Source organism: Zeus faber (assembly GCF_960531495.2).
Source record: "Zeus faber genome assembly, chromosome: 1".
Classification (NCBI taxonomy): Eukaryota; Metazoa; Chordata; class Actinopteri; order Zeiformes; family Zeidae; genus Zeus; species Zeus faber.
In genome coordinates this window covers 58,135,537-58,163,469 of record NC_137193.1, presented here as the reverse complement: position 1 = coordinate 58,163,469, position 27,933 = coordinate 58,135,537, and the positions used below count along the sequence as shown (strand labels likewise).

The 27,933-nt window shown below is 42.4% G+C and overlaps 1 protein-coding gene across 1 annotated transcript in view; it reads left to right on the top strand.

Annotated features, from left to right (window-relative positions):
- Positions 1-27,933, top strand: part of mast2 (microtubule associated serine/threonine kinase 2) — a 157,593-nt gene that overhangs the window by 12,138 nt on the left and 117,522 nt on the right. Inside the window, exons 2-3 of the mRNA XM_080006553.1 lie at positions 18,603-18,753; positions 19,660-19,844. Of these exons, the coding sequence (XP_079862679.1) occupies positions 18,603-18,753; positions 19,660-19,844 (336 nt within the window). The remainder of the gene's footprint in view (positions 1-18,602; positions 18,754-19,659; positions 19,845-27,933) is intronic.

The window sequence follows — 27,933 nt, the reverse complement described above, 5'->3', positions numbered from 1 at the left end:
TCATAAAATAACTCAACTGGTCTTTCTGTTTTGAGCAGTTCTCTGGCAGAACAACAGGCTGGTTTCTGACCTCTTTTGTGCCAGCAAACTTTTCATTTTTGATGGTTCTTCAAAATGAACACAATATATTTATATTTTGTCATTGTCATTGACTTTCTGGAATGATCCCATGAAAAACAAAAAATGAGGCAGCCGATACTGCCGATAATGCTGCAACGGCCTTAATGCGGTGAAAGGAAATTGCAGAGAAGTCTTGGAGTCTATCCCAAGGACTCAGGTGAGTGTTTTGGGAGCAGTGCCCTGGGTGGGAGTAGTGGTGCAGACATGTAACGGCATTGCCTTCCTCTGTGCATAAATGCCATTGTGGTATTTTGTTATTGTCTCTGAATATGTGTCATGGTGCAGGAAGTCAATTGCATGAATTACATTTTCTCCCTTTTCCTTTGTTTCTCTGAAGTTTATGATGCTTTGCCGACAGAACAATCTGGCTGCATTAACAGTCCCATTCATATTTACAAACCTTATTTTATACTTTGCAGATGTTGAATATGTTGTACTTGCTTACGTTTTGAGAGGCCTGCTATCACATAACACACACCCACCTCAAACTAAAATAATCTGTTGTTCAGAAGCATATCATCCAAAATAAATTATGAAATTAGAAACAGAATTTCATTGAAATGGAGGTTGCTCTTGTTCAATGCTGGATTACGCAATTTGTTTACAGCTTGTACACCATGTTGTTTTATTGCTTAACCCTGTTTCCCTCAGCACATTCCACAGCCTTGCTTTTTGCTGCTAATATTCAGCTATTCGTAGTCGGTTTTGTAGTCATTAGGTTGAGCAGATAACAAGATCTGATTGGATGAGGACACGTTGCTGACAGCCAATGACTTGGAAAACATTGTGCCAACATTGCCCTTACTAGGCTTTGTGCTTCCTGTTTGTGTCTATGTCTGACTGAATGGGAAGGATATTCCTGATCCAAATGACAGCTTTACGCCGCAACTGCTGCTGGTTCTGTTGCTGGCATGCAGGGCTAGTAAGGAAACTGTACCCTCATATTGTACCTCTAGACCGTGATCCAGTCCGCATCCTCCATCCATTCCCTTGTTGAATTCCCTTTTTGTAGCAGATCCTACCCCTGGTGACAAAATTCCTTTACCACAGCAGATGATTGTACAATTAAAAAGTGTGTGTGTGTGTGTGTGTGTGTGTGTGTGTGTGTGTGTGTGTGTGTGTGTGTCTAACTTTGTTCACAATGTCACTTCCTCTGCTAATAATGCCATTTGAGCTTTGGCTTAGCTCACCGTCATGATGTGAACTTCTGTTTCGGACCTTCGCTCCTTACTGAGCTCCTCTCCTCTCCACCTTCTCTCCAGAATAAACTGCCCAACTTGAATTGCAGCAGGGACTGGTTAATTATAATTCTCAGCTTGTCCAAGTATTGTCAGGCCTTGTCAGTACCTTACAAAAGTTGTTCAAAGTTGTTTTTTTTTTTTTAGGAAATTATTGATTAAATTGGCAATATAGAATTTTTGACACGCTACCTTCCTCAGTTATCATGAAGACATAAAGAAGAATATGGAGGAATTTGATTGACATAGATAATGCGCAAGTCTTGGCTAGTCCTGTTTGTTTTGCTAGAAGGCCAGGCAATATCACGTCATATTCACCATTACATTTCTTCGTTGCCTTTCTCCCGGGGACAGAAAAACACTACAATTTTCCACTGGAACAAGTCTCCTGTGTCGCTCTCTAACTTTATAATGTGCATTTTATTTCCTGTACATGAACAAACAGGTGCTGCTGAGGAACTATTAAACGTTTGGCAATTTTATGCCCTTAGCTGTCTGTTTTTTTCCCCTCATTATTGAGCAATTTCATTAAGTTGTGCAAACATAAAGCCTAGAGCTAGTTTGCTGCAGTTTGAATGGCTACCACAAGCTAATTAACATTTTATTTCATTTTATTTTTTTATTTTTTTTATAAAAGTTGAGCACCAACCTTCCTTGACCTCTCACAAAGCCCATGGGTCCACGGGGCTCTAGATTCCTGAGTGAATCAACACGAAGACCTGCAAAAACACTATCATCTTCTCCATTTACTATCTTTGATGGACAGCTCGGGCCAAGAACGAAAACAGAGCGCACGGTTAACCGCACTAACCCTGTCGCCAAACCACACGTTTCTGCCAGCAGCCAGCAGAGCAAATCTCCTATGGGAATAATATAGCTCTGTATTACCTAGCCCGAGACACTGACCAAGCTCGGGGAAAGTAATGGCATGCCACAGTAAATTACAATGATGGCTTCCATGCCATGGCACCACTGAACGCAGAAGTGGAGTATTTTGTGAAGAATTTGATTGTTGTTTCTCGGAGCAGCATGAGAGGCGAGCGTCATTAAGTGCCTTAAACAAGTGCTCTGCTAAACAAAGGTTTTTGAAAGCATTTTTTTTTTTAGACATAAAAGTTACAAGACACTGTACACCCCATCTCATCACACTGGAGAAGCACCTGACCGGGAATGACGTGTTCCTTCTTCATCTGTCGAAGCATTGGACATTATCAACACTTATTGGAGGAATCTTGTGTAATGTATGAACAATATGGGATGCTGTGATGTTCAGTTAACTGACACCCAGTTGGATGTAGTGTCAGATGGTACTACGAGTACTTCCACACAGTTAAAAAAAAAACCCCCTCATTTTCAAACTTTAAATTGGGTGCTCTTTTCCTATACCGTCAACATAAATAATGGAACACTCCTCTGGGACAACACAAGTGCGCTGCTCCCTGTCTCTGTGCATGGTGTTGTCAGTCTAGCGGTTATTAGCTTGACACAGTTTTGAGTTTCTACAGACGAACACACACAGACATGAGCAAGTTTGAAACAGATGTAGTTAGGGGTGTAAATTGCCAGAGACCTGCTGATTCGCTATGTATTGCGATCCTTGGGTGCCGATACATATTGCAATTCAGCAAGTATTGTGATACTTTATTACAATATGTATTTCTATTTTCTTTAGTCTACTCTTTAAATCACTATTGCGTTGAAATATTAGTTGATGAAAAGTTGTGCTTTTTGCCATTTGACATTGCCTTTGACATTTGTTCTATAAAGTATCATTTAACATTACTTTAATTTCAAGTTAAATACTTTTGAGTTGTGTTTATTTGAGTTTATTGTATTGACTTTTAACATTTTGTTTCATTGTTAAGTTGAGTTTATTTAGGCTTATTTGTTGTTCGTTTTACCCTCTCCCATCTACTTGGTAATTTCTGCAAAGCTGCTTCGACTGTTAGCTGGCTGGTTGTTTTTGGTAGCTTCTTATACCGCTAAACATTGGCGTTTGACACCTTTCCCATTGCCTGGAAAATTGCATTTTTTTTCTGGTGCGTCAGATTCCACCTCACTAACGTGTCGGAAAAGGGGCGTGTCATGGTTCCAGTGTGATTGGGAACAAAACAGTAGGGGAGACGGCAACTTAAACAAACAACAAGATACAACTGTAAAACTTAGAAAAAAGTATTTTGAGCCGCATAAAAGAATGGGATCACTCATGAACGACCCAACACTACAGCAGCATGGAGCACGCAGCATGGAGCACGCAGCATGGACCGGCCCTTCGGCCGCGAGGAGCGAGCGCCGACTTGTATGACATCGGCGGCGCACTTGCATGACGTTACCCAGGAACTGGAAGTTACGATTTAATTCTTCCTAGAATAATTAATTTGTTTGTGAGCAGAATGGCAATATGTACCCCAATTGATTTTTTTTATTTTTAATTTTTTCTTACACCCCTAGATGTAGTTTAAGGTTCTTAACTCAAAGAATGACTGAGCATTTACAAAGCCAACGTTTCCTAACCCACAATTTGGCACCTGGGATCGTTCTGCCTGGCTGCAATGACCAAGTGTCACAGATTCCATTTGGCACAATTAAGGCTTCATCCTCTTCTTCTGTCTTCCGTTTAATTGTAACTTTTACACACTTTTTCCCTATTTTAGCCCTAATGTGTTTTATGTTCGACATAAACCATTTGGTAGAGTACTTTTGAATGTTTCATAAATGGTGGGATTACATTTATAATAAAACACATCTCTGGTAATGTATGGAAAAAAATGTCCAACAATGAGCATCTCTGTTCCAGACTAATGCAAACAATCTCACATATCTTGCAGCTTTGGTGCAGAGCTTTTAGGCTCTGCATTCTCATACATATTGTAACGATGAGGCGATACCCCCCCCACCCCCAGCTATCTAAAATCCCAAGCAGGCTAATTACACTTATTTAAGCCTGCGAATGGGAACTAGTGTGGTCTTTATGATAATCAGAGTGGGGGTTTGGGGGAAAATCCAATTTGCTAGTCTAGGAACCTTTCAGCAGGGACCATGACGAGAAGTACGATGTTTTTTGACGCTGGGCGACCATCGCACCAAGTCATTAAACTGCAACGATCCCAGACGCATGCAGGCTGGTGCAGGTGTATGTTTGCTTGGAGAAAAGGTTAACCCGAAGGCCTCATACGTCTTTCTCGAGGCCCTATTTTTTTCACACACTAAACAACACACAGGAGTTGTAAATGGAATCTAATTACCATACTGATCAAGGCTCTTCATCAAACTGTATTCATGTGCTCCGATATTTGCGTAGACACATGCAGTGTGGAAGCCTCTTGGAAGACTAGAAGGCCAAGCCACTTCGGCTTGACTTTGCCAACAGAAAAACGGAAAACCCTGAAAATCAAAGAAAACACATCTCTTACTTCACTTCAATATTCATTATTGCTATTTATTTGTATTTATTCACAGACATTTCTGTTGATTTGGCCTCATTTGTTTGAATCTTGTTAGCACTGGTTCATAAAAGTGCTTTACCTGTTCAAACTACACTCTGGATATTAGCCCCTGGGCTTTAAAAATCTTAATTGTAACCAAGGTAGCATGGTGGTGACTGGCGTCCACGTCATGGTGTCTTCCTGCATACATCAGTAGTAAGATGGAGCCCTGAGCGGGAATAAGTAGTGGAACGAAATGGATGGCTGGATGGATGGATAGATAAGTAGATACAGAACCATTTAATTCAGGGTCTCTTGGGCCATTGTGCTGTCAGATAGACATCCTGTCTCAGATCTTTCTGGCTTCTGAAGTTTGCAACTGTCACTCTAATGTCTGCTTGCTCACACTCTTAATTCACTGTGGAAACCACACACACACACACACACACACACACACACACACACACACACAGGCTCAGAGCCAACCATTTAATGGGCTTTATCACTGTGCTAGAGCTGCAGAGCAGCAATATGATAGGCCTTTTAACCCCTTTCCCTGCGCCATTACCATCCTCAACCACAAAAGACTGATCTATATGCTAATGCAAGTGTGTGTTGTGTGTGTGTGTGAGTATGTGGAACTGGATTACCATACAAACAGGAGTAAATGTTGGCATCATTTATACCAATCATTGCATACTTAGACATCCTATGCACATTGGTCTAACATTGAATGGACTCTTTCTCTTTTCTCTCATCTCTTGTTCCTTGAGTCCCCTAGTTTTCAGGTAAACAGGAGCCTTGTAACTCAAACCGCTGCAAACATATATAAACCAGACCATATTCTAATGTAGATTCATATTGTTTTTATTTTTGGCTATATTATCAGCTCTTTAGTCTGTTATGCATATTCAGAGTCTCAATACTAAGCACCAAATTGCTAAAAAAAGCATGGAAGGTTTTTATTGCATGACATCAAATTCCTCTTTCCCTCACCTTTCTCAGCCTATTTCTATTCTAATGCTGTTGTGCCATTTCTCCTAGATGTTTAAAATGTTGCACGAATGTTGTTGTTACACTAATCTCTGTCGCAATGTAGCTTGAATGTTTTTCTCCCTTGTAAGTCGCTTTGGATAAAAGCGTCTGCTAAATGACTAAATGTAATGTAATGTAAAAGTGACTCTTAAACACTAGCCGCCATGCGCTTTGCATTATATTTGTCTTTGTATTGTTTAATATAGCTGTTGGCCGCACCCAATATTTTTCAGTTATGTGCTAGTATGTGAGTTCATATGCATGTATTTGTGCCGTTGCACTAAAATGTTTGAGTGTGTGCCTATCTGTGTTTGACTTCTTGTCTAGTTAAGCTTGGGTGAATAAGGGTTGGTTGTTTCTCTGAAGGGACAGCAGGAGGTTCGATTGATGTAATACTGATTGCTGGAATGTTTGTGTGAGATGTGTGTGTATACAGAGGGCTGACGTAAGCGTCAACAAAGAGGTTTAACAGGACAAATGCTTACATGTTATTGTAACACGATGAATGGCGTTTATCTAACCCGCCCCAGCAGTGCTGCTAAGGACCTTATTCATATAGAAAGTATTTACTCTATTTAAGTCTTGAGTCATTCAAGGTATAAACTGCACAGGTGGAAAAGAGAGTGAACAACAGAAAGGGTACAGAGAGAGCCGTGGCATTTTGGAGCGTGACATTTCGCAAGGAACATCCCATTGTTCTTAACAAAAGAAAATTCCACAGAATTTACACCTCTCACTCTACCTAGCAACATCTACAAAACTAGGCAACAAGGTTGAAATCTTGGGCCTGTTTTTGATTAGGGAAATAAATAAATAAATTCTACTGTTGTGACATTTAACTTTCCCTGCTGCCCGCTGGTGGGACTTGGCCAGCCAGTGAAGGTCACTCACTGTTGGTTTGGGGAGGGGGGGATGGTCATTAGACAAGAGAGGCTGGCCCGCTGGGCCTGACCTAGATATGAACACACAACTCCCCAAAGGTAGTGTCCATATCTCCACCACCTCCTTTGTCCCTCCGTAATGACTGTGGTTTTGAGTCCTGCCTCCTCTCCGGTGCTTATCTCCGTCTGCCTCGCCCTGCTCGCGGCTTTTTGGTGGGCGTGGTGCCAAAGCCTCTCGTTACCATCATGACGCTGTTGTAGCGGTGATGTCGTCTTTCAGAAGCGTAAGCCAGGTTTAGGCCGTTTGTCAGTTTAGGGTTGGACACAATGCAGAAGTGAGCTAAACTACAGGCTGCGGCAGGCCAATCAGGAAGGCGTTCTTCACAAATCAGCTCTGTTTTAGTGAACGCTGTATAAGGTAGTAAAAGCTTATCATTAAATGTTCACAGCCACGCCATAAAATTTCACAATGCCCCTGTGATTCTTTTCTCAGACTCTGAAAAGATTATTATCGCACCATAAGACCTAATATAATCCGTACTCGGGGCGGCGTTAAAGAACATAGGTTTGAAAGGAGTTTTTAAAATATATCACACAAATATAGTATGTGCATTTTATGGTGGTTTATTGACCTGAACTTTGTTATTTAAAAAGACACCCTGACAGCATTTGTAAATAAACAACTGCTGGTTTGGTTGATTTGCAGAAGAACAAAAAGGGAACTTAATGTTCATAGTCTTTCCACTTTACATCTGATTATGCAATAAGCAAATTTAGGTTTCCTTAGTCTATCCTTAATCCATCCTCTCTGTATTGTCATCTTTTCTCAACCGTGTTGTTTTGTTACTCTATCAGTCCTTTATCTTCCCCTTGGCTTGTCTCTCCTGCTGTTTCCTTTCCTCCATCACAAGTATTTGTTTTGAGGCAGAAAGGCAGTAGATTATATCATTATTTCTTGAAAGCAATAAGTTAAAACAAATACATGAGATATATGATTATTTAGCTTTTGTAGGTGATACCATTGAAGATTAAAAGCAAGTTCATTTCATACACATGGGCAGGTCAAAGTGCTGTACATAACCGGCATCATACAAAAACAAAGTACAATAATAAAAGCACAGAATCAAATATACATAATACAAATACTGAAATAAAAGTGCAATTTAAAGCTGACTTATTCACTGATAAACACTCAAATAGTGTTGGAGCAAAAATGTACAAGTAGTGAATGTTAGGGAAAGTGTGAGATCTTCGGGAAGTTTGTTATGCCACCGTGTAGCAGAGTAACTTAATGCTGTTTCACTGTATTTTGTCTTTATCCTGGGTACAGTAAGTAGACCAGTCCCAGATGACCTACAGTGGGTGGTCTGAATGTTTTTTATTATAAAAGCCAATTGGAGAAAACCAGACCAAAGCTCTTCTGAAAATCCTCTTTTATGTTGACTTGGTTCACATGGTTGTCTGTATGTAACTCCAGACTGACTAAATAGCTGGTAAAGAAGACAAAGTTGGTGCTAATAGGATCTAATAATTTGACTATGTTTTGTGAATTGGCTCCATGTTGTGAGTTTTCCCTTTAGCATACCAATGAAACATGGTAGGGGCTTTGGCGTGCAGTGGCTATCATTGGCAGTACAGCATGTTTTAGAGGAGCTGTGCTGCAAAGGCGGGTCCGTCATGTGTCCCGTCTGCACCAGACTGATTAGAAGGGACTCATTAGCCATAGAGCCCCAGTAAACACTGCATGCTAGCTCACACAACCACGTAGCCAGGGGCAAACAGCAGGATCTAGATGCAGTGGGTTAAAATTCACACGTCACAATACTAACTAATGCTTCATGGTTTGTTATTCCCAATTAACAATCAAGATCAGCACATTATTAGTCCGATCCCTGCATTAACACCTACTTACACACATTCTATTCAACTTATCCCTTTAAGATAATTATGAGCTTCACTGCTGGCAAAAGATTATAACCTTATTGATAATTTCATTACTCCCTCCCTTTACTCTCTGTGCCTTTCCTCTGTTTTTCTTCTTTTTTCTGCCATCCTCCACTGGAGGCAACTTCTTTTTGATCTTTACCAAAATGCAAGATGCAGTATTGAGCCATTCATTTCAAATAGAGTTCAAATATTTAAAGCTTTTATCCGGTTAATGCTGACCTTTCAAAAGTGCTTCCACTCATACTGTAAGAATAAAATCGGAATAAAACTTGTCTTCAGAATTGTTAAACGTGTTTAATCATGGTCTTATTAGAATCAGTGCCTAAATAACTACATTCATTTCATTTGAAAAAGCATATTTCATACGACACACTTTTTGGATTCAATGCTTTGTCAGCGCCCTCCCCTGAGTTGAACACAGAGCTTGATTCTTGTCATGTGTAGACGGATTTACCCTCAAATACTGAGGATGAGTGTTGATGAATGTTAAGCAGTCTAGAGTCTCCCACACACACCTCATCCTCTCTCTGCTGGTGGAGCACAGTAATGCTGGTTGAAATGCTTTTCCCAGGCCTGAGGTGTCTGTGTTGATAAGTCTTTGCCTGGTAATGTATCTGGAGAGAGGCTTTTTGATGCTATAACATATGGACTGGATTGTAGGGGTCACCCAAGCACAAATGCCCACAAATGTACCGATGAGTACTTACTTGTATTTAGCAGGGATGTGGTGGGGTTGTGGGGGGGGTGGATTGTGTGTGTGTGTGTGTGTGTGTGTGTGTGTGTGTGTGTGTGTGTGTGTGTGTGTGTGTGTGTGTGTGTGTGTGTGTGTGTGTGTGTGTGTGTGTGTGTGTGTGTGTGTGTGTGTGTGTGTGTGTGTGTGTAAGGCGGGTCTGTAACACTGCGGTGGAGGAGGCTTACCCAGAATGAATGTCCTCTTAATTCAAACAGCATTGATCAGATCTGGGAACATGCTGGGATGAAGCCCCCCACACAACTGAGCTTAACACACTTATATTTGTCAAGAAATCAGAAAATCAATTCCATTTTCTTGAGTGTCACATACATACATATTTGGTATGGCTCTTGGTAGCGTACAGTATTGTTGTATTGGAGGAAACCAGTTATATACCTTGGAAAAACATTGGGGTATAACTACAATATAATCTTTATTATGGAAGTCCTCTAGTCGAACAAGGACTATATTGGTCTTCCTTCTACGGACTATTACATTACAGGGCAGGCACAGTTGTTTATGTTCTCAAATATTTTATTGGACTGCCTGTGAGCTGGGGTGAAATATACTGTATCTTGTTCTATGTTTCCCCTGTGGATTTTCATTTTAAAGCAGCTTGAAGTCATTACGTATGTCTCTGGAACTTGTGAGTTTGTCCCTGACATGTTGGAGTTCACAGATTGCTGATATACCGCTGAACTGTACAGCCTGTCCACTGAATGGAAACAGTGTTTTTTCCCTCCCGTCTGCTCCATGAGGAGGTATTTGTTATCAGCGAAAGACCACATTGACAGGGTGTGATTCAACATTCAGTGTGATGTAATCCCATAGTGGATTATGAGGAACATTTAACCCACTTAAAATGTCATCAAAAATAATCTGGTTGCTTCTATTGGTGTTTTCAGCCAACTTTTTTTTAATATGTACTTTAATTTGACCTTTGGTCATTTTGTGGACGCAAAACATATCACAAAATTTTTCCTTTAAAACCAGGACATTTATCTTTTATCCCACAAACCAAATGAGGACTTTTTGACTGCGGCAACACTGGCTCATTTTACAAGTCCTCTGATGTGGCCACCGTTAAGTGCTAACCAATAGTTTTCAGAAATCAAGGCACGGGTATATTGTTTTGGGAATGGTTGCTTTGCGTGTGGACAAACACTTTTCCACAAGCCACAGACCCACAACCACATGGTCCCTTTGGCTGAGGCTAGCTAGCGTTTGTCCCATCCTGGCCTCCCCTTACTCCCCCATCTCTGTCTCCCTCCCACCCCCTACATCAATCTGGCAGACTTATTCTTTCTTTTATTCTTCCACTCTCGTGCTATTTCTCTCTCTCTCTATTTCTCTAACCCCCCCCCCCTCTCCCTCAAGCCTTGGACATCTAGCTGCAGCCCTGCTGATGTGCTGCACAGCTGGAACACATCACCCATTAACAGCCACATTTACATACACTCGTACACACATGTGCACGCGCACGCCTTGCAAAGCACCCCGGCACAGAAACACTCTGTTCTTTAGAGCTCAGACAGGAAACATGTACTGTATGATGCAATGGGATTCCTGCACAGACATGCATGTGATTTTTCTCATGATGTAACCCAGGCCGTCGTGCAAATCAAAGCAGCCGGAGCAACAAAGCCACTTCCCCTTCTACAGTGAAACACTTGTTGCCTTTCAGTCTGTAGGCCGACAGTCCAACTTAGCCCTCTATTTGAACCCAGTACTTTATCAGCCACTCGCTACTGCGTACCTGTGTATATATCACATATAAGACAAGAGTGTGTATTCACAGCATCCACCATCCAGCTCCCTCTGCAAGCACCTGCTATTAACTGTTTGTAAAGCAGTTTCACAGGTGAAGAAACCAGTCAAAATAAGAAAACCAGGTGGTGTGTGTTTGCAATGTTGTTTGTGTATGGGAAATGGAGCACATTAAATCATTCAGCTAAAAAATGTTTGCCAGGAGTTTCGCTTAGTGATGGTGCAAGCAACTACAACTATTGCCTCTACCTCCAGATAGCAGCTCTAACCTCTGACCTCTAAAAAACTAAATACAAATATTGAATGCAATGCATTCTGGTTACACACTGAGTGTTATGTGGGGATGTACCAATACTGGTGTTGCAGGTTGGGGTAATAAACATAAAATAAAGTATTGATATTTAAAAATATTCCCAGTACAAAGATCTAATAGCAAACTGACATAAAGAGAAATCACTAGATTTTTATTTTGTCTTTCGATCCACTGAAGCATTATGTCAGATGATGACATGGATGAGGTGGGTGGATGGAGAAGATGGGAAAGGTGAAAACCTGAAGAAAAGAAAAGAAGAAGAAACAATCTTTATTTGTCACACAACACACCACACTACAACACATGCTTACACACACACACATGCTCTGGATGGTGGCCGGTGAAATGGTTCCTCTGCATTTAACCCATCCTGGCTTGTCCTTCCTCCGGGGCCACAGCCAGGAGCAGTGGGCAGCATACGTGGACGCGCCCGGGGACCAGGTGATAAGTGTCCATCGCTGGTCAGAAGATGATGTGTGAAGCGGTGCAGTGTTGTGTAAAGAAGACAAAGGATGGTGTGGTCCTGGAGGGAATGCGGATGCAGGAGGAGTGAAAAAGGAGACATGGATTTAGTGACAGTAAGCTGTGCTGAGCTAGCCCAGTTTGTATTCCACTACAAATAAGACTAGGTATCAGGCACACCTGTATATCCAAAGGCTAGGTGGAGTATTGTATCAGACAGGAGGGTTAAAAGCTTTGGAAAGGATCGGCCAGGAATGGGGGAAAAATTGAGAAACCTTAGGCTGGAAAAATAGGGATAGGATATATCTGAAAACTGTTGGAATATGACATACTTCCCTTTAAGGCAAACAGTACTTATTTCAGTTTGCGCTCGTGAAAGGTCATAGCGAGGATTCACAATTCACATCTCATGTCGATAAAAGTCATACTCTGCATTGCTGAACATCTTATGCTGCTTTTGTAGCTACAGCACTTTGGGGGGGACACAAAGTAAAGATTTAAATATTTTTTTTCTCACTACTTTACTACTGTAAGCAGTGGAGAGCATCCTGATCGGCAGCATCACTGCCTGGTTTGGGAACTGTACTGCTCAGGACAGGCGGGCCCTGCAGAGGGTGGTGCGTTCAGCTGAACGTACCACTGGAACAACCCTCCCCTCCCTGAAGGACTTATACACAGGGAGGTGTAGTAGCAGAGCACGCAGGATCATGAAGGATCCGCATCACCCCAACAATGGACTGTTCCAGCTGCTGCGGTCAGGCAAGCGCCTCCGCAGTCACACAGCGAGAACAGAGAGGCTGAGACGGAGTTTTTTCCCCACAAGCCATTAGAAATGTCAATGCTGACCTCACCAGGGGTCCTCACTGAGACACTCACACAGGCCCCTCTGCCTTATTGTACTGTATGTAGCATACTGTACTGCATACTGTATCACTGTTCTAGGTTACTACATACTGCGCTGTATTGCTGTTCTGTTCGGTGTTACTGCTGTATCCTACTGTTGTATACTGTACTATATATCTTGCATACGCACTTTATTCACATGCACTTTACTGCACATATCTGTATATACAAATAGCCTATTCCATATACATTACTATATTCCCTTTACTTCTATTTTGTACCCCCACTTTGTATGATCTTTTAGAGTCTGATTTTAATTGTAATATTATTTTTATTTATATTATTCTATTTACTAACTGCATTACATTTTAGGAATCAGTTCGTTTCAGTTAGCTTTATGTTCGGTTTAGTAACTATTGTGCATAATCTCCGGGTGCGTTGCAACATTTCACTGCATATATGTATGAACGTATGTATATGTATCTGACAAATAAACCTCTCGAATCGCTGAATCTCTGTACCTACTTTTTACGGCTCCTTGGCTTTGCAGCCAGCATTCATAAAGCGATCGGTACAGGCTGTACATAGTGTACTTTTGGCGTGTCAGTGTACTGCCAGGGAACATCAACCAACCCAGCAGCTGGAAGTTAGCTCATAAAGCAGCAAACTTAATGTAGTGAAAAAAATGCACCTGTGTGCGTTTCATTAAATCAATAGTGACATAATATAGACAAGCTGTCGGATATAAGTGCATAAATTAATATTGTTTGCCACAGGAGGGTGTCAACAACATGTGTTATCCCAGTTTATGTGTTTCTTTAAATGTGAAAGAATTCAAATAATGTAATAGTTTCACAACAACTCAGAAAATCAGCATGCATTAATTGGTTTGGTTGTTTTATCCAGATCATTTTTTTTACGTTTTTTTAAGGCGGCGCTTTACAAGAGAACCGTAGACGACCATATGCGGCTTTTATACTGTAGTCGGGTGCTCGACACCACCCCACCCCCCCCGGCCAGTTGGTAAACGATTTAACTGGCCCGGTGTTCCAGTAGAATCCACAAGGCCAAGTGTGGATTACAAATGAAGTTTTTTGTTTATAATACTTCTGAAGCCTGGATTATTCTTTTTTTTTTTTTCGGCGGTACACGTAAACATGTCCATGGAGCTAGGCATCAAAGGGGTTTATGGGCAACGTGCAGAGAGGCTCTCAGAGGAGCCGACACGCACACATCCCAAATCTCAACAACACGTACCCGGTCTTGCGTGTCGAGACACGCTGATTGGTTGAACTGTCCCAACTTCCCGCCGGGAGGCGGGTTCGAAACGGAAAATTAAATGTAGAAGATAGAAGCGCGACTGGCGAACGAGGCTCAGACTCAAATTTCTATTTGCATATCCATATTTTTAGGTTCTAAAGATTTCAAATAAAGTTTTGGAGGGGGGACAAAAAAGGAAAAAGACCCCAGATTTCTATGTTTTCTGTACATTGCTCTTTACTAAACGACACTGCCCCCGAGTGGGCACATAATGTTATGCACAAAATCCGTACAAGTATAAAATCAAACAGCCACGCGCACGTCTCCGAACAACATGCAGACGGAGCAGCATGATCCACCCTTATCACAAATCGCAGCAATTAAAAACCCTTTCATAATGGGAAAAATAATGTGATGTTAAAATATTATCGAAGTGACAAGATCTTGGGGCAGGTGCCAGGTCCGGTGAATTTAGAAAGTTACTGGCCTGGAGATCCAGTGGAATGTCTGACTCATTGGCCACCCGTGATAGTAAGATACACCAGCTGGTTCATCAAGTTTTCTTAAAAACTCTTGAGATACCGTCAACATCTGAGCCAATGTGCTATCCTACTATCTCTCCTGTCGTTTCTTTCGCTGCATCTGTAAATCTTAATTCATCAGAACCTCAGGCCAAGGCGATAACTTAGCGCTTCCCACATGGTTGAATCTCAATCAGCGGTTATAGTCTCGGGGAGCCAACAGAGATTTGAAATCACATTTTGGATTGTCAGTGCATCATTGCTGCCAGAAGCACAACATAAGAAGATCGATTGAGGCCATTTCTTTTTTGCTGTGTGGTGCCAACGCTGTGGTGTAGGCTGTTTGCGTGCCAGTACATTTACTTTGCTGCGAAGCAAAAGTTTGTGACGAAGCTCTTCAGAATGCATATTGGATCAAACACTGCTTTAAAGTAGGGAAAAGCACGGAAGCATCAACCTTTGTGGCAAAAGACGTGTCACTCGTGCCATTATGGTAATGCTGTTATGCTAATATTTGCACATGCTTATAAATACGTTAAGGGCTCAGTTGGCCGTGTTGTGTCTCGCTGCGGTGAGAGATGTGATTGATTGTACATACACTTTATTGCATTACGGTCGGGGGAGGGGGGGGGGCTGTCCACGGGACCCCCGACACAAGATGAATGTTGATCCAAATGTAACGCTGCAGGAGCAGGGCCCCATGGGGACACTTGGTGCTGTGGGGAGGGTTACGGGGAGAAAGGGGAGGATGGGGGGCCATGATGAAATCCTGGTTTAATTTCCTTCTTCCTCAGTGTCGGGGATGATTGAAGTTTTGGAGAACATACAGTATGCGCTGTGCCTTCGGATGTCTTTTAAATCGATTAGGTTTCTTTCTCAGGTTTGTATTTTTCTGGCTGAGAATTTACACTGTGTTGCTTATGTTTCTCAGGGGAATAGGATGTGCGTGTGCATGTAACCTCATTTACTTTTGTAGATGGGCCAGGACATAGACCCGCCTCTTTTGGAGAATGAGGGCACACTCCCTGTTCAAACCCGATTATTTATGTCATATATATTATTATATTTCATATTTTTCATCGACTCAGCCCTACCTTCTGAAATTCTGTGAGGTCCTGTTCAGGAACCAAGACCAGGAATTAGGCCTAAGTGCAGTCATGTCATTCTCTTGGAAAAAAACCCCAACTTTATTGATGGAGATATTATCAGCTTAAGCCCTGTACAAATACAAAGCACGCCTTTGCTTCCTGCCACAACACTAAAGGATCCTGTAATGTTCGCTATATTAGCTGTATCCTGTAACTGAACAAGCACTACACTGTGTGTGAGTGGGCAGGTGCGTGTATTCCAATGTTCCAATATTCCAAGATGGATATCTAATATAATACTATTAGTCATATAATTATTATAATAAACACCATAGTGACATACAGTAAAACAAACAAAGAAGACAATTAAATGGTTAATCATCCGTTGTGTTGTGGCATCTGAAACTCATGTTGCTCCTCTTGCACATATGACAGGATGGGGTTATCCAAAATCTTTCAAATGTTGTGGTTTCCAGCTGCGGTATCTCGCTACCGTATTCAGCCTCGCCTTCAACGGTTGCTCAGTGAAAATGTGCCTGGAAACTGGAAAATTAGTCACGTTGACAGTGTGAGGCGTGCCTAGCTGCGTCGTGGCTCCGACACCACCAAGTCTTCTCGTTATTTGTCACCAAACCTAAATCCTCATTATTATTGAGTGGTATGGATAACGATAAATTCACTGCAGGCTATACGGTTGACGCGGGCACTAAACCCACACCGAGCCAAATTCCTTGTACATGAAAATGTACTTGGCCAGGTAAAACAGTTTCTGAGAACAGTCAGCAAAGCTCAACAGGCAGAGCGTCAGACGGCAAGAGATGTACAGATGACTCTGCAGCATGTGAGACAGATCACTGTTCTACTTTTGCGTTTTGGTGGTACAGTAATTACACTATGTCAATAGCAGAAGTACATGGTATCTGAAAAATTGGTGGTACGGTATGTACCCAAGCAGCACATACAGCCACCCACATTGAAACCAGGTATTGGGAGCTGCTCTTAGTGAGTTGCGTGTCTGTACTGTTCATTCCTGTTCTGTATCATAGATCATAGAGTTTATGAGATCGCCTCAACATGATTGATGTTCCACATTCAGCACATTTCTGTTTTTTTGCCAACGTGTTATGAGAAATGGCGTTTCAAGGGAAAATGTCTAATCCAACATACACTGCACTTTAATCTTTAGTTTGCTTTAGTACGGCTGTGTGTGTATGATTGTGTGTTCTGTAGGGTTGGGCAGGCGTTAAAAAAAAACCCCCAAAAAAAACATGATGCACTGTGCCACCGTGCCACAGTTGGTGGCGGACGGGCCTGTCAGACACTAGTGGCGGCGTTCGTTTATTTATAAACAAACATAATATTATGTTAATCACCTTGTCATGTTGCTTATTACTAACGCAATGAAAGTTGGATTTAGCCCTGGGATGCCATTGGCCCAGGATGCTGATGGTGCTACTTTTTAATTTACCTGAATGTCTCATAATGACAAATGCCGGTCGGCTGGTTTGCATAAAATCAAACCGGCGAAACTGGAAATCGACCCAGTTTCAACTCCATCGACCCCACTTTAATATGCAGTAGAATCCTAAACTGGTCATCGACACTACTAGTAAAACATGAAAATGCATCTGTATTTTGGAAAGTTGAACTGTCAAAATATTTCTTCTCCCTATACTTAAACTTTTCAAATGTCACACAAGCAATTTTTTTGCTATTGACAGTTTTTGTTGATATTGAAGATACAGTTAAACCAAGACAAATGCAAACCCCAGTGCAAATAAAATAAATACATTTTGTGCTGTTTCCATCTGGTTACACATCCCACCTTTCTCGCCACAAATACTGAGAAAACATCTGTTACCGCTTCCTTCCCTCTGTTTAGATCGCAGTCCAGATAACACCCACTCATCATCACACTGTAACACACCTTGTTTTTTTTTGGGGCAGTTTTTATTTATTAGAGAGAGAGAGAGAGGGAGAGGGAGGGAGAGAGAGAGAGAGAGAGTTGATTAAATCCCGGGTCGCTGCAGGCGTTTCACCCCTGTGCTACGCGCTTATCCGGTTGATCCACCGGGACGCACCCAGTAGCACACCTATCACCAAATGCCAGCGTGGAGATACTGTATAAACTTTAAATACTGATCCAACCGCCTTACTTTCTTCCATTCCTAGATGTCCCTCACAGAACCACATGAGAGCGTGGTGTAGTGATGAGATGACCCATTGAAGCCATTCTTTAGAGCTACAAATAATTCCGATAAAGGGCAGGAGGCTTAATATGTAAGGTCTTAGTTTTGTTGTTGATGAAAGACTAATTAGCTGTGATCATGACTAAATGTTGAATATTATGATATGACGATAGCCTCACTATTTTCATATCTCCGCGGCTTACTTTGTTAAGCTTAAGCTAATGGATTCAAGGTGTATATAATATAATTGTTTGCTGCGTTTTATTAATATTTACTTGTTTCAAGCCTTGCAGAGAGTAACCGAAGCTTTCACTGAAGCTCCTCATACATACAGCCATGGGGGGGGGGGGGGTGTGTGGGTGTGTGGGTGTGTGGTCCCCCTAGATGTCTCGGGTAAAATAGTTGTAAAGGGTCGTCGTGCCGACATAAGAGAGGATATGGGCTCAGGTAAGGCCTTGTTTCCATAGCAACTGCAGAGGCTTCTGAATCGTTGGGATCGGCACCCAGAAAGTCGTGTGTGTTTGCCATGGCTGCACATTCAACTGTGCTGTTTTTCGGGAGTCAATCTGGTCAAATAGTTTGCACGGCTGGAAGAGCTTATGTTGGGAAATGTTTAACTTCTCATACTGACAAACTTACTACTGGATATACTTTCAATTCCCATCTTATTAATGGTGCCAAGAAGGAACATGTCTAATGATACTTTTAGTTTATATTATTATTATACCGTGTCTAATAAGTCATATTTTGCCCCCCCCCCCCCATCTTTCTCCTCTCCAGAAGGAGTTTGCAGCCCCTCCTCCCCTCCTTTTCAGGAAGCTGAGTAACCCAGACCTGTCGCCTGCGGCAACAGCGGTCACCAAGTCCAAACTGCATCGGCAGCTGAGCCAGGATGAGAGCCGGGCGCGACGCAGCAGCATGGCCATGACCGGTAATGTCAACCGAAACTGGGTCGAAGTTTAAGAACTTTGTGTGTTGTAATGACATAGGACATTTAGATTTTTTTTTCGTGTGCACAAAGTGAAAAACCGGACACAAAAGGACAATCCACAAAATGTAGGCAGATGCATGATTGGAGAGGCATACACCAAAACATACACACGAGGAATGGGGAAGTTACTAGTTTAGGAGTTGATGCCGTCTGGTTTCAACTGAACTGACCTACAAGAGGTTAGAGTTTCAGGCATTTTTGCAACGCCACGGACATTAAACTGGGGCTACATGGGGCTCATTAACCCCTCCACAATGGGTCGGGGCACATGGGCACCGGCCCTGGCTATGGGGGGGGGGGGATTATTAAAAAAAGAATTTTTAGGACTCTAGGCGCTGTTCTGTTTGCAGAAGCCAAAACTACAATGCAGAAGAACTCATTATCCTTATATTTATTCACATTATTCAGGGGGAGAAACATGTGCCAGGGGTGTGTTATTATTTTTTCCCTCAATATATAGCATCAGTGGTAGTGAATATAAATAGTTGTTGCCTGGATGAAAGTGCTGCAATCTTTTGGACTGCTCAAAACTTCATGGCAAAAAAAAAAAAATCCAAAATGGCTCCTGAATGCTAAAGGTAGCCGACCCCTGAACAAGGAAACGGTTGCCTCTATGACCAATATTTTTCAACATTTGTTTTCCATGTATTTTGGCTGTAATTTAGGATGTAAAAGGATGATTCCTAATCTACAGACTCCATGAGAGTGAGTGTGATGGTGTGTTGCAGATCTAAAAGAGACTATGCTTTATTTGAAGCGCAAGGGGGTACTGATGCTGCGACGGGGCTGGCGGCCGTAGCCCTCATCTTGCTCCTCTTCATCCTCCTCTGCTCACTCTCTCGTCAGGCAAGCAGCTGCTGCCCCTGTCTAGCAGCCTGCACGGAGGTGTGAGCCAGCTGGTGTGGCAGGGTGCGGTGGGAGGACTGGCGGGGCACATGGGCACCGGGGGTTCCACCGGGGCCGAGGTCAACAACCTGGTCCGCATGAGGAACCAGACCCTGGGGCAGTCTGCACCATCGCTCACAGGACTGGTGAGTACACGCACATTCACACATACTCACGCGCACACACTTCTGTAGCTTAACCGACTGGACAGTGCTTAGTGCTGGATGTTTACACCATCCACGACATACGCTGCCGCCACCAGCACACACAGCTTTTGTACACGCAACCACGCACACACGCACACACACTAGACTCTAAAACACGTGGGAAAATGCACACAGCCCCAGGGAACCCTGTGATCATTGACATCATCTGTTACGGCACAGTAAGTGACTGAATGTCACTGTCGAAATGTTTCATGTGAACTGTTAACACATCAAAGAACATGTGATTAAAGCTGTCTTTGTGTCTGAAGGTTCCAAACACATTTTAGAACACATGTTAGAACACACGTGTTATACAGGGATGCAGTGCACAGGCTGATGACTCAAACCTTTGCAGACAGGAGTCTCACTCTCTCTTTCCTGCCCTTAATCTCTCTGTCGCTCACTTGTGTGTTTTTCAAACGGCAGCAAAATACTGATACTGAATATGATGATAATCTATACAGCAGCTCCTCACCAGCACCAAGTGTGTCCCACTGAGTGCAGCAGGTGACCAAAGTGTTCCTGTTCACTCACCCCTGTGAAACCCTGACCCCTGCTGGTTGTTGCAGAAACTGCACCGATTTAAAACAGAACGCTGACTTGGCGCTCGTTGAACCCAAAGCGGTTTTACAAATAAAGTCACAACAATGAATGCAAATATTGAACCCTCTTATCAGTAATATCTGGGGGGGGGGGGGGGGGGGGGCAAAAAAACAGGGGTACATTTGTGGATCACATCCACCAGCTATGTATTATTCTTCTTCTTATTATTATTATCTTATTATATATATTTTTTTGTGAGGTTCTTCAGAGGTGGGGTTGCTGCACAGGGTGCTGATAATCATTCATCAGTGATCATTCATCAGGCAGTGCAGTGATGTTAAAGTGTTTCTCAACCGTGTGAGTCTGTTTTGAATCGACGCTAAGCTGCTTTAGAGGCACAGTTATGAAAACAGTCCACTACAGCTCATGTAGAGGCTCAGTGGACACAGGCCTGGAGCTACTAAGGTCACCAACCTGCATTTAAAGCACAAAAACAGCAGTGGTGTGTAGCCGGGTGGCGTGTAGCCGGGTGGCGTTCAGCCGGATGGTGTATTCTGAGCCAAAATGCTGATTCCACCAATAGATGGCAGCGTTGTCTAACGTGTGGCTACGTCAAGCAGCGGAACGGGATAAAAAAAAAAATCGACCCAACCCCTTCACGGAAATTTTCAGACCAAAACAAAAACAAAACGTTAAATTTATCACCTTAATCCAAAGAAAGGGGGGCAGTGACGGTGACAGTAAATTGACCATCATTCGTGGTGAGTGTCTGTCAAGAATAAAAGATGAAGCGCTTCCTTGCTTCGGGCAGTTGGAATGACCCGATAATTTCCTTGAAGCCTATTTATTATCTTTCATTCTCTCTCTGTCTGTGAAAGGGATTGTGTAACTCAGCCGGCAGGAAAATATGGAAAATGGAAAATATGAGCTGCAGTTATTCTAGTTGAGTAAATAATCATAGTTTATGAAATTTCTCATGGGCCTGGTTATTAATACTTCCCCCTTTCGCAGCGGAAACCATTTTTTCCCACTCTTTTTCCAACACATTCTCTCTTTCATTACGTGTACACACACACGCACACACACACACACACACACACACAAGTTATTTATTTTGTTCTGTATGAAACATTGAATTATTATTTTTCTCACCGTAGCTTAATTTGCAGCTCCGTGACCATGAAACAAACCCATTAATTTGCACAGATAAAATTGCACCATCAATTTGGCGCCACTCCAACTCCTAAGTTGAACAGCAAACGGGGAAAACGCGGGCAGTGCACCACGGGTTCATGCCGGTCGAGGTGGTCGTGGTGCCCGGCTCCTCCCCACGGCCGTTTCTACCCTTGTTCTCCTCAACGGGTTCGGTAATGTGGTTTTACAACACTTACAAATTTAAGTGTGTGTGTGTGTGTGTGTGTGTGTGCATGTGTGTGTGTGTTGCGTGTTGCTGGGGGAGGTGAGTGAAACTTGTGGGGTCTGCCTGATGGAGAGAAAAAAACTGGTGATGGCCAGATGGTGTTTACCTTCCAGTTAATGGTCTAGGGTCTGCTCTCTCACTCTTTGAGGGTGTGTGTGTGTGTGTGAGTGTGAGAGAGACTCGGTATCGCCTGGTAACCTCTGAGAGCCAGGTGGTGCGTGTTTTGCTTTGCCCCTGAGTGCTTAGCACCTGGACGGTGCGCGGAGACCCACAGACACACGCCGTTCAGGGCGTTAATGGTGTTTGGGTGTTCTCCATACGAGCAGCACTGAGTACGAGTGGAAGGCAGAAAGGGCATCAACACGGTCATATTTGCATCTTATTTGCATTTGCTTTCATGGAAACATGAAAGACAAAGCTGAAGCGCAGACGCTCAACCGAACATGAAAGAGGAGCGCTGGCGTTGCAACCCTTTTCTTTTTCATCATCATTGACACCAACTTGCACTCAGCGCCGTGTTTGAAATGAGGAGAAGCTGTAAAGAAAAGGAAGATTGGCCGTCTCCTTTCCAACCCGTTTCACAGAATCACCCACTGATGTTTACAGACACACCTGTTCTTGTCTGCTGCTTTTGCCCTAAGGCAGGGAGAGGTTTCACTTGGGGGGGGGGGTGGCTTTCATTGTGCGTTTGTTCGGGGCCCAGTGTGATAGAAAATAGGTTTGGGATGAACAGAGATGTACTATGTATCAGCCTGCCGGGCCAAAAAAACCCCATATTTCTTGAATGCCAAAAGTGACGGCAAATATCTTTTATTATCTGGTACCAGCTGCACTCGGCTCTCTCTCTACTCTCCGAGAGCGAGTTGAGACGCGCGCACACACACACACACACACACACACACACACACACACACACACACACACACACACACACACACACACACACACACACACACACACACACACACACACACACACACACACACACGCTGCTAACGGGTAACGCTAGGGACACGTCCCTGCTTCTCCTTCTCGGGGCGCTACATGCTGGGCTTTCGTCTCAAAGAGCGGGTTTGGGGCGCAGCAAAATTGTTTTCCTGCTCCGTAACTTGTTCTCCTGCTCCATCACTAGCTCTGTTAGCCGTTGTAGCCGTCCAGCCTATAGGGAACAACAGGAAACCCATGCCAAAGCTAATGCTAGCTCGTAATCCCTCTACTTTATCTGAAACGTTCACATGGAATCGATTTTATTTTATTGAAATATTGAAATACATTTACATTTTTTTATAAACGTTTTTGAATTATGGGGGGGCGGCTTGGCATCAGTTTACAATCTCCCTGAAAAAGCCTTTTAATCGCTGTGCTTATTCTTAAAACAGTGTTTTATCCAAAACTCTGGGTTGTTAGCTTAGTTTAGCTTATTTCACCAGGGATGCACCTTTTCAGACGGTCTGACCTCGGCCTGAATGATCAGGGAAAATTATCGAATTGTGATTTCTTTTTTTTTTTTTTTTTTGTTGTGACCAACATTGCGATTGTGATTTAGTATGCAATTTCATTTTAAGTTCGTTATCTTCTATATTGTTAACTAAATACAAACAATAAATCATTCTTTAGTAGGACCGATACAACAACATATAAACTGTTCTTTCCTGTAGACCAGGCCTACGTGTTGTGATGAAATGAGATGAATTGACATGAATCACATATCTTTATTTAACTATTGAATTGTAAAAAGAAAAAACTTCAAATCACAGAATATAAAAAAAAAAAAAAACTGAAACAGACGCAGTGTTCTGGAAGAGGCTCTGCCCGGAACCTACAGGTGTTCTGAGTTCTGCCAGCAGCACACGGCGTGCACGCCGCACCCTGGCCCCGGCGCCGGGGGCAGCGTGGAGGGTTAAAACAATCGGGGGGGGGGGGGCACGGCGAAAGCGTCCCCATTAGGCACACTTTAGTTTCATACGCACTTGTTTGGTTCCATTAGGAGACGTGAAATAACATAACACACACTTTCCTGGCACGCGCCAGGGCAAGGGAAGACGGGTGCGCAAAATGTGCCCTGATCGCTCTCTCTCCGCGCCCCGCGCCCTCCCCAGTGTTTCAGGAATGGAGCCACAGGTCAAATTCTGCCCTCAACGCTATTTGGGGAATTGGCTTAATAGTTGTTAACAAAGAGGTAACCAAGGATTCTTTGATTCATTTCTTGTATTGCACTATAACTATCATGCATTCTGTGTCCTTTCATAATGTGTTTCTTTGCACTATTGTTGAAATGTGCTATACAAATACTGCATTATTTTGGCTGCAATGTGTTTATTATGTTAATTTTTTTAGCCATGTGTATGCTTACATTTAAATCATGGTGAGTTTATAGTTGATATTGTATATTGATGATTTTGGGGACTTTTTTTTTTTTTACATTTTGTTTAAACATTTTCTAAATTTATATTTGCAACTTTGAAGGTAAGATGTGATTAAAAAAAACCCAATAATAATGTTAAAGTGAGATTCCTATTCTCTATCTTTTCCTGTTCCCAAGGTCACAAATAAAGCAACTCTTGTTCATATCTTTATGCATTTAATTAAAATAGTCATATTATGACTGTATTGTATGGGTTTCCCCTTCATATGCCCACGTGCACGCCATCTATTGGCGTGTGAAGTAGCCCACCCTCTTTGCTGAACATGGAACACGCTTGGAACTTTCTCCGGAAGTTGTGTGTAAAACTCCTGCCACCGATGGTTGGTTTTTTTAGTTTTTTTTTTAACCTTGGCCCCGGTGACCTCACCCCGAGGCGTCTGAGGGAAGAGAGCAGGAGGAACCAGCCGACTCGGCCGCCTGTTAAATATACATGAGTGCGTTGAATAATAACAGCCCCCGTGTCTCCCTCCTGCCGCGTTGACAGGCAAACGATGACGCGAGCTGTGATGTTGATGGCGGGTGTGGAAAGACACACCTGCCTCTTCCCATCAGGCTGCATTTCAACCAAAGCAGTCAACTTGCTCGATTTCTGCAGAATGCGAGTAATGAGAATCGTCGCCAGGGAGCAGGAAGCTATTAAGCAAAAGCCGTGAGGGGCATAAACACAGGTTAACATTGAGGTTAAAAAGGTAAATCCTCAACTTCCAAAAATTTGATTTTTTTTTTTTACTTGGCTTGACAAAAGCTGGTGTTTATATTGTCACTGATGCAAACACTTCTTCAATGTGGACTTCTATATACATGAAATACATTTTACACACATACATTTTCCTACCATGAATTTCGAGGCCCATCCTTTAAGACCCCTTTCGAAGTACCAGTTCCTGGTCGTTGTTCGTGGCTTTCAGTGCCGGCCGTGACTTTGTGCTGCGTTGCTGAAGCTTCTCCTGCATTGTACATTCTCCTCCTGAAGTGTCACGTATTTGAAGTGGCTTTCGACACGGTCACCGTCTCAAAGGGCTTTACCGCTACACGGCTTGATGGCACCCAGTTACCCATTCCTCTGCTCGGAGCTTACCTAGCGAAACTGTTGGAGGGAAAAAAAACAAAACAAAAATATCAACCCCTGACGGAGAGACAGAACATGATTGATTCCTTGGTACCCGGAGACAGATTTATGGCTGCCGTCATGTGAAATCTTCACTCCATTCTTTGACTCAAGGTCTGGATGTCCGGTTTCAAAAACACATTCCAATAAATAGCCTTGAAGGCTTTTCTTCTAAAAGAGTTGCAAGTTTGTTGGGTTTTTTTTTTTCCCCCCAGGTTTGCAGCAGGTCAGCAAGGTGTTCTTTATTTATGCATGTCTGAGCACACATACGCACTTATCGAGGCATATCGTGGCATTCAGTTTGCATATCTACAGAATCTCTCACTCATTCTGTCATGCATCAGTGCTGTACATACAGTAGAAGCATGCTGCAGTGTTTCCATTGAGGCACCATTTTGGTATAATTTCTTGAGATATCTCCCAGAAAACACACACACACACACACACACACACACACACACACACACACACACACACACACACTCAATATCATGCCTGTGTGTTCCACTTGTCATGTACTTGTCAACAAACGCATGGTGTTATGTAATGCTTGACAGTGCTACACACATAACTCATGACTTGACTTTGCAACAATTGGAATGATATTATTTAAGAACCCGAGCACGGGGTGTAAAAACTATATTGACGCAGAAAACCATATTGATTCTGAGGATGAACAGTGTGAATCGTTTATGGATCATAAACGCAGTAGGTTAACAGACCTGCCAACCTGTGTATGGCTGACAAAGTGTCGCTCGTTACTCAAGGTTACGCACAGTGTTTTCTTTGTGTTGTTCAATTACAATAAAAACACTTATTATTGGTTTTGTTTGGCGAAACGGAGGTCTGGGGACGCAAAGCAGTCGGGTCAGCGCCGGAGTGGAGATGGGAGATGCCGTGGCCAACCCTTTTTTTTTTTTTTTTTGTTTTTTTTTGTTTTTGAAAGATTAAAAATACAGGACATTTATTATTGAGGGGAAAATAAACAGCTGGGAGGACAGCGCTAAGAAGGGTTAAATACGAGAGAGTCCTGGGGGTTGACAGCTACGGCATGATCCCACCTACACTTCAACAATGCCTGACAAAGTAAAATCTTTTTTTTTGCAGTGTGTGCAGAACGTAGCATTTTCAAGTATAATAATAATAATTATCATTATTGTTAATATTATTATTATTATTGTTGTGGTGGAAACTGGGACATTTTAGTGTTTTCCAGATATCTGTCAGACTCGGGACCAGAGTTTCCATTTGAAAAAAATTGATGCAAGTCTGTGTCCTGGAAGATTTCAATTTCCTGGACAAATGGGAGAAATTCAGTCAAATATTATGTGTTTACTTAGCTTAAAAATAATTGATGCAGGCTATATAGAGAATGACATCACCAAGGCACATAGAGGTATAAAATTGTTTTATTGAATATTCAATATATTTATATTTATTAAAATATTTATATATTTTTCAAATAATTTAGGTTTGTGAATAATAAGTAACAAGTGCAGCCGCTTTGTTTAAAATTTCACAAAAAAACCCGATCAAATCAGAAACAAAATAAATATGACAATTAGGTCTAAAACGATAAAGTTTGTGGTGTCAGTGTTTGTCAGGACGGCCCCTCAACATATTTTTCACAATTAATTTTTACCGTCTGCTTTGGGTCGAACTTAAATATCCAAAAAAAACTCCAAACTATGGATGTATGTGTCCCAACGACACACCATCTTCATGTTTCTACTCAGAGTTCTAGACGCTGTGGCTCCGTCTCCACTCCTTAGTGGGGCTTAGTTCGATATCGACAAACGTGGTTGGTCAGAGGTGAAAGGTCAGCTTTAGATCCGCCAAAAACAGATTGGCTTTGCGTTGCAACTTGCAGAGCGCAGAAATGAACAGATCTGCGGATTTTTCTATCGATATGATCAAGTCTCTTTTATTTAGACGTCGAGGAAAACATATGGCGATAATCATCATTATCGTTATCGTTTTATCGCCCAGCACTAATTCAAATTGTGCTTGGAGGGAATTATTTTCACCCGACATTATGACCGGAGAGATTTTAATATGTCGGACTTCAACAGATTTTCCCGGTCATAAAACCGACAATTACCAAATAACGGAAATGCTGCTCGGAACTGAGCTGGGACAATCCGGACGTCTGGTCACCATAGTTAAAAGTCTCGTGCTGTAGTGTATCATAGTACATTTGTTAAATAATATTTTGCCTATACCCAGACCATAATTGTTTGGGGGGGGTGTTCTTGATGAGTCACTCAGTAAAATGAGTCGTTGGATTTGATTCAGTTGGTTTATGCACAGTGAGCGAAGGAGGACTTCCAGTGAACCAGAGTGAGAACAGTGCCATTTATTTATTTGTTTATTTATTTATGTATTTATTTATTTGCAATAATTGCGATTTATTTTGGAATGGCCAGTACCATATATATGATATTAAAGTTATATTTGCACTTAAAATTGAAAGAGACTTTCATTTGAAGTTTGAACTGGACATTTCCATGTTAGTTATATGTTGTGTCCAGGT